The 8,372-nt window shown below is 33.3% G+C and overlaps 1 protein-coding gene across 2 annotated transcripts; it reads right to left on the minus strand.

Moving 5' to 3' along the window:
- Window positions 3,502-7,042, minus strand: LOC109226732 (myb family transcription factor APL). 2 transcript variants are annotated; one of them, XM_019391577.1, is made up of 7 exons: window positions 6,665-7,042; window positions 6,417-6,493; window positions 6,214-6,280; window positions 6,059-6,125; window positions 5,501-5,543; window positions 4,565-5,036; window positions 3,502-3,967 (listed from the first exon to the last, which is right to left on the minus strand). In XM_019391577.1, exons 1-7 carry the CDS (start codon window positions 6,831-6,833, stop codon window positions 3,756-3,758), a joined length of 1,107 nt encoding a protein of 368 aa, XP_019247122.1. In that variant the 5' UTR covers window positions 6,834-7,042; the 3' UTR covers window positions 3,502-3,755. The 2 variants fall into 2 exon arrangements, with proteins under 2 accessions (XP_019247122.1, XP_019247123.1); XM_019391578.1 differs by having other exon boundaries at window positions 3,810-3,941.

The following is an 8,372-nucleotide window of genomic DNA, read 5'->3' on the forward strand; positions in this document are numbered from 1 at the left end:
AAATCACATATATTTAAAACCATAAACAAATTTAATTATTACTCGTATTTTCGAGGTAAACAATTTTTTTTCATAATGAGACTATTACCAATACATTTCAAAAAATGATGTCTTGCCGAGGAGATCTATAGCAATGTACTTGAATTTGTTTTGTAAATATGAATTAAATTTTATTTTGAGCATATGATGTTATTACAGTAACTTATTTCTTCACTTGTTTAAATTCTAACAACACTTATTAAAAATCCTGCATAAATCAGAAAGGTCGATCGGTAGTAGGTGTATTAATTATATTAGTCTAGGGAAAGAGAAAAAAAAAAGCAGGAAATATAATAACATGATGTACTGTATAGATAAAGTAAGCCATGAAATAAAGATGAAGCCATGCAATGCATGCATGCAAAATTTGATGTTACAGTAACATTTCATGTGGCATATCCCTTTTTGGCTGTTAGATAAAACTAAATGGTCCTACAAAAGCTAGAGTACAAGAAGCTTCATCGATGTTCGCAGTACGCATGATAGAGTGCGTTGTCTTCACCTTCAATATACTTTGCCCGGCCACCACCCCATGCCCCTCGCTCTACCTTTTAATTCACTCCCCGGCCTGTCTCTCCAGCATCTGTGAGCTTTCCATCTTGCCAACTTGGCAATTCACTGCAACCAATAAAGGCATCATAGTTGCACTACCATGCATATATGCTTTATTTTCCCCACTAAAAAAGCAGCAGTATCCCCTTCAACCCTTCTTCCATTTTGATTTAGTCTTATATGTATGAACTGCTACTAAGTGATGTTATAGGCAGGTGTTGTCAAAGGCTCATTTAAGATGTGCTTAAGTTCTGAAGCTCAAAAAAGCTCAGGGAGCGCACTTCGACTCGCTTAAGTTGCGCTTCAGCGTAGGAAAGACATTAAGGAGTGTGCCTTATTGCTCATGAGTTCTATATTGAATCGAACAGTACCAAACAATAATAAGAATTGAAAAATAATTAGTTGTTAAGTAAAATATTATGAGTGAATTTGTTACTATTTTTTCTCGAATTACATATATATATTTTTTTCCCCTTCATTGAGCCTTTTTTATTAAAGTCCATATTTTAATTGCCTATGCGCTTAAAGCCCCAATATACCTGGCAGGGGCGGATCCACATTGAGCGAAGCGGTGTCATGTGGCACCGCTTTGTCGAATTTTTTTACTAATTATATGTATTAATATTATGAGAAAACAAGCAAGTAGGAAAAAGTGACACCACTAGACAAAAATTGTCTCTTGATGCGATGTTATGTGTTTGATTTTACTCTAAGAGGTCGAAGGTTCAAACCTCTACTAGCACATTGCAAATATTTGAGAGAGCCTCCGTGGTTAAAAATTGTGATGAAGTAGAATTGAACTCATAACCTTTTCTACTTAAGACTCAACAAACCCAATAGACTAAGATTATTTCTTGTTTAGAAGTATGATAATTAATGCTATTATTCCTTTTCTTCTATAATTTCGACACCGCTTACAAAAATTCCTGCGTACGCCCCTGATACCTGGAACGCTTTTTAGAGCTTTTCGCTTTTGACAACACTGGTTATAGATGCCATAAGATAACAAAATTATAAGGTACGAGAAATCATAATGGGAGGTTTCTACTTCTTGAACTATTTATATATTGTGTAGGACTTATAACTTGTAGGATTAATTGAAAATGTGAAAAATATGGAAGTAGTTATCCAAATGTTCTTCCTTTTCTTTTGGAACAAGGGTTTTGGTGGGAGAGGTAGGAGGAGAATTGAGAGAAATAGTGATTATCTTTGGTTATTATCACTTCTGTTGAGCCGGGGGCCTCCCGGAAACAGCCTCTCTATCCTTCTGGGGTAGGGGTAAGGTCTGCGTACATCCTACCCTCCCCAGACCCCGCTAGTGGGATTTTACTGGGTATGTTGTTATTGTTGTAGTGATTATCTTTGGTTAGAGAGTTCAATTTCTATGTATTGACTGTATAAAAAGATAGTTACATAATCAGAATAAGATAATTACATGAATACCTTTATGAATAATAACTAGTAGTAATTATATAAAGATGGGAATAAGCAATTTCCTGGAATTACACGTTAAATCTTCAATGACAATATAAAACATTTCTATACAGTGCAAGTGTACGTAAATTAAATCCTTTTGGGCAAGAGGACAGTTGGCTATCGCTCGTGGGAAAATCTGAGAAAGGTGCCAGTTGAGATGATAAGGGAAAAAGAATTTACATAGAATTCCGTTCGATGAGTACCGTCAGAGAAAAGCTTCGCATAGTTGTGAGAGCCACGCTTAGGGAATATGGAATCCTAAATTCTAAAAGAGGGAAAAAGATTGGGAAAGTTGGATGCTCTCTGTCGGTTTGTCTCATTGGAAACTCTTCTTTCGTTCACTCCAAAGAAGCTTCCAAAATCCCATAGTAGTTAGTTAGCTTCTCCCTTTTTTCTCAAATAAAAGTAAAAAAGAATATATTCTCAAGCCTCAACTTCTTTACTCTTTTTTGTTGCCTTTGGTTTTCTTTGACTGGGAAGGAAGATCAGGGCTCTTTTCTTAATCATAATTGTGCTTTAGTCACGCAATCATGACGTAGTTTGTCCTATACCCATAGCTTTACTAGTTCTTCTTCCTAAGGAACGATTAATCCCATGGTCATTTTGCTGAAATCAGGTCTGTATATAAGTTGTTTTATTTCACTAATTACTACTATTTCAAACATGTTATGATACGAAATTATTCGAACTACAAGTTCTTGATCTAGCTACAGGAATGAAGCAGTATGAAAATATAAAATGCAGTGCAAATATTATTAATGCATGGGACATAAAACTTTTTAAAAGTTAAAAGAGAAATAAAACAACTTAGACGAACATAAAGTGGTATCAATGACAATGGCAGTTTTTCAAACGGGAAAAGAAATTATGAACAAGGATTGAAAGCTATATTGGATATACATATTAATTCTAAAGGTAAGGAAATGGATGGGGAGGAATGACACACTCATGATTATATCTAGAATGTGAAAAATTATATAAAGATACACCGGGAGAATTCATCAATAAACGCGTGCATATATACATGTAAAAATCGTCAGACTGCAATAATAATTACTACTATGTCTTAGTATCAAATAGTTGGGAACGACAATATAAGTCCTTATTAATATGTTACCACATTTAAACTCATCTTAGAAAAATATTATACAAAATAAGAATAAAAATTAAATAAAAAGTATTACACGTACGTTGTGTATATTTTTTTTTTATGAAATATTAATTTATGAAAAACTAAGCAACTCCTTAGAAACATAGGACATAAATCGTCCACTATAACAACTATTTTTTCTTCAGAATTTTCCCCGGGATAAAGTGAAAAGAACACCGAGATTAATTAAATTACAATAGAAACACTAACTCTGTTAAGTGTAGTCTAGTGCAATTAATACGATTAATAAAATTAAATATATGCATATACAATAGCGAAAATGATGCGCTAAACATGTATTGATAATCTTCTGATCCGTTCTTACAATTCGTATGGGAATGACGTAAGGAGAACAAATAAACATTCATAGGTAACTTGAAGTAATAAATATTGAGTAACTTGCTATAATGGATTAAATTACACCGATTATGCAAAAATTCTTTTAACTCTATTGATACATATAGCTTAAATCCATAATAATACTACAATAATTACTTGAGAAATTTAAAAAAGTTGCTGTCTAAAAAATTGTCAAGTTTTACCCGAAAACAGAGTTTCGTCCACCTTGAGCACTCAAACTTGAAAGCTGGGGCGCTCTTCTTGGGGAGGGCCTCTCAAGCTTTGCATCGAATTTCTTTTCATCCAGCATTGGCTTTGACTCGTAAATGTCAGATACAGAATCAAGCTCGGGATTGCAACTCCTCTCCATTGAAAGCGGCGCCATCTGAATAATGTCATCTTGATTAGGCCCTAAAACACAAAACAGTTGTTATACTAGGTAAAATTCAATTACTTTAATATGACAAGATTTTATTGTTATTCTTTCTCTGTCCCAATATATGTGGCATATTTTATTTTTCGAGATTCAAATTATATGTTCTTTTAACCAACATTTTAAATTATACTCCTTCCGTTCCAGTTTATGTGAACCTATTTCCTTTTTGGTCCGTTCCAAAAAGAATGACCCCTTTCCAAATTTGAAAACAATTTAGCTTAAACTTCCAATTCTACCCTTAATAAGAAGCTTTTATAACCACACAAATATTCCGGGCCCCATTTTAACTTGTTTAGGACCACAAATTTCAAAAATCTTCATTTTTTCTTAAACTCCGTGCCCAGTCAATCAGGTTCACATAAATTGGAACAGAGGGAGTATCTTTTTAATTATGTTGACATGAGAAGAATTAGGTACAACTTATTGTACTTTCATGTAAGTTTGAAACATCTAAAATTTAATTTTAAAATAATGAGTTAATCTAACTTCAAAAATTAGTCAAATAAACTCTCGAAAAATAAAAAGTACCACATAAATTAAGGCAGAAGAGAAGTAGTAGATAAAGTTCATACGTGAAATTAAGTCTGTTGTTGGTCCACCCAATTCTTGGAGACGGAAATCGTCGGACCACATCAAGGGGCTCTTTCCATTGGCATTACCCCCATTGCTATAAGGACTAGACCTCTTCTTTCCAAGAGACAAGTTATGATCAGTATTATTATTATTATTACCAACAAGGAAACTTTCAAAGGATGAGGACCTTTCCCCCATGCTACTTTGTGGATGAAGCTCGAGCTGTTGCTCTTGTCCTCCACAAATATTAAGGTCCTGAAATGACGAGAAACTCAGAGGAGGTGTTCCAAATTCCTTAAAGGCAGCTGAAATGTCCGGTATTATTCCTCCTCCCTGATTTCCCATGCCTTTAAAGGTTCTTGCTGGTAACGCCATATTTTCCTCGCCGCCCAATGTTTGACAAGCTTTCTCCAGTATAGTCTGCATGTACTTTCCCTGAGCCTCAATCCTTAACTGAAGGTGTCTTTGTACCTGCACCCGCAATAATTTATCATGTTAATTAATGTTCGAGTAGAGGTTGATCCAGAATTTAAACTTATAAGTTCAACCTTTAGGGTTCGATCTTAATAATGAACCTATTGTATATCTGAAATTGTGGGACCAGACCTACTATATGTTGCAAATTTAGTGGAACTTTAACAGAAATTTATGCTCCGCATCGAAAGTATTTGGTTCAAATAAACTTGTTGCCGTGACCCTACACAGATGTTTTATTTATTTATTCGGGTCAACTGAATTCATGATTTTGACACGGCACATAAATATATAGAGATGATTAGTAAAATTTGAAAAGATTAAATGATTAACCTATAATGTTCAAAAGTACACTTATTTAATGGTAAAACTCAAAAGTTGAACCCATCAAATTTAAATTCATGTTGTCCTGTAATACTAAAGCGTAATCTCGCTTGGGAGAAAGGTTTGAAATAAGTTACCTCTAGTTGTTCATGCAGCCTTCTTTGCACCTCCATTTGCATCCTAATTCCATCAGTGGTGTGAATGTTAATACTACCATCATTTCATGTATTCAATACAATATTTTCCTCAAAAACAAAATTAAATCAACACTCTCCTGATGAAAATAACTTGTTCTAGAGAGTGGTAACTAAAAAGAAACTGAAAGAGCAGCCATGCAACGCCCGGAGTTTGGTCACAAATTCAACTCTCCTAACAGAAGCAATTCAACTAGAAGAAAAAGAAAAAAAATGTATCTCAGCTAGTGGGAGAGAATTGAATGCTAGCTATTGGTAAAATTGCTACCTTTCATACTAGAGGATTAAAGAGGGTTAAAGTTTGATTCTCATCATATCCTTTGCTTCTAACTTTCCTTAACTTTAGTATCTCATACCCCTCCGAAAGAAGTTTAAATAAGAAATGAAAAGATCAAATGGACGTAACAACGTTCGAAGAAACAATTTAATTAAAGTGAAAGCAAAACTAAAGGAGCAAGGGATGATTTAAATTAAAGTTGAAAGGAAAATTAAAACACATACTCATTCATATTGCGGCCGATCATTCCAGATGAGGATGCCAAATTTCTTTGCAGTTCTAAACTGGTTGCTGCAATACAATGAGAAGCACTTGAAGTTTTTAATATCTAATACCACAATTGTAAGTTACTTGACAAACTTGAAGAATTAATCAGTACCTCTATCACCATCCTTCACCGAGTGATCATTGAATTCCTTGTGAGGTTGCTTTCCCAGTCTAAATTTCTAGTAAAATCAAAAGTTGCATAAACTAAGAGCTTAGGTCAATAAACTTCATGACAAAATTCAAACAAACATGTAGAAAACTAATTCTTGGACTGTAAAAAAAACAAGAAATAGTAAGAAGAATTAACGTTAATACCTGAAGATGGCTCTTGAGATGGTAAAGGGTTAAACCCTTAACTCCCATAACCCTCATAATTGTCTTAGGTGTTGCCTCTGCACAAGATAGTACAATATGTTTTGATTAAGAAACAACATAAGCCGAGATAAAAATAAAGTTCAAATAGATATATCAAGTTTAAATTCTGAATCTGCCTCTTATGCCAGAAAGGGGAAGGGCGGTGAACATATGCAACTATATAAAAGGATTATAGAGAACGAACGTACTATCAGGTCCACCTAACTGAGTAACAGCATCAACAAAACGCTCGTGAAGTTCAACAGTCCAACGAAGACGAGGTTTAGGATCAGTTGTGAGAACGAGGCCTGAGTCTCCTTGAACACACATGGGTCTGTCATGGGAATTCATAGTTGAAGGTTTCTTGGCATGGAACATTCTCTCCTTTTTTTAATTTTCTCTCAAGCCTGTTTGTTTTTTCCTCAGTCGAATACTATGCTAAAGAGAGATTCAAGAACAAATGCTATATGCAAATAGAATAGGAAGAAGAATAGGGCGGTTTTGAAGAAGAGAACATGCACCTTTTCTCTTTCAAGTAGTAGGAAAAAAAAAAAGTAGTACCTGGGACAAGCTAAGCAAAACCCTCCAATTAAATAAAGATAAAGATTGTTGAGTAAATTTTTGTATTATACTATACTCAGTAGATTTCTATCTCAGCAAAAAAGTTCCCCCAATACTAACATGCAGCCCTCCTTTGCCAAAAGAAAGTACTTCCCTGGTGTATGTATATTAGTACATAGTTAATTAATTACTGTGTGAGGCTGTATTTTTGCTTTTCTCTTCTTTATTAAAGCAAAGAGGGACGCGATCGTATAACGTGAGGTGGTATAATTTATTAATACGATAGCTAGTATAGTAGTTAATTACCATATGGGGTTGAATTTATACTTTTTAGTTCTTTATTTATTATTGAAGAAAAAAGGGATTCTAATAACGTGACGTACTATCAATTACTCATACAATAATAATAACTTAATTTGCATTTCTTGGGAATTGTATCCCTATGATTAAACATGCCAATCAGTGAAATAAAACAAAATGCTACCATGTTGGTTATTTTGGTACATAAACGGAATTTAAGTCTCGATCCTCCACTTAGTTAGAGTCAGTTTAGATTATAAATCAAGCACACTAAATAAAAAACATGCATGCCTTTTCAAAAGTGAAAGTTTTATCGTCCAAATCGTTGAAAATATGAAATTTTTAGTATATCACTCATTGACACTTGATGGGAAGTACAATTCCACGACTTCACTTAAGATATCAAAAATTGTAGAGATTTTTTAGCAGTAAAAATAAGATTTTTTTACAGCCATTACTATTGAAGACTAATTTTTAAATTAATTGATTTTTTTTTTTGACGGTTTACTATCAGAATATCCATTTTCTAAACCTAGTTTGAAGAGATTTTGACATGAAAGAAACAGAAGAGGTTTTTGATGTTTAGACCGTCGAAAAATGAAGACAATTTTTTTAAATTAAAGTGTGATATAATGGCTGTCATTTTTATAAATTAATTAAAATTTTCTGATAGCATAATCTTTCGAAACTATATTTTTTTTATAATTAAACATATTTTTATTCTCAAAGGTACTATCAACAAAATTATCTCGAAAATTTATTAGATATATTTTCGATGGTCATTTCCATTGAAACCTTGAACTCTTGTTTGACCAAAATGTGTGTTCCAACTTATTATTACTCCCTCCGTCTCAAATTATCTGTCATGTTTCTCTTTACACGCCCCTTAAGAAATTTTAATTAAGAGAGGTTTTAGATCATTGTACCTTTATTTATGTCTTAAGATATGATCTCTTTTCATTGAATATTTACTCTATTTATGTGCTATCCCCATTTTCAAGAACAATTTTTATTAATGGTAAAATAGAAAAAATATAATTTATTTTATCTTGAACT

Source organism: Nicotiana attenuata, chromosome 6 (genome assembly GCF_001879085.1).
Source record: "Nicotiana attenuata strain UT chromosome 6, NIATTr2, whole genome shotgun sequence".
Classification (NCBI taxonomy): Eukaryota; Viridiplantae; Streptophyta; class Magnoliopsida; order Solanales; family Solanaceae; genus Nicotiana; species Nicotiana attenuata.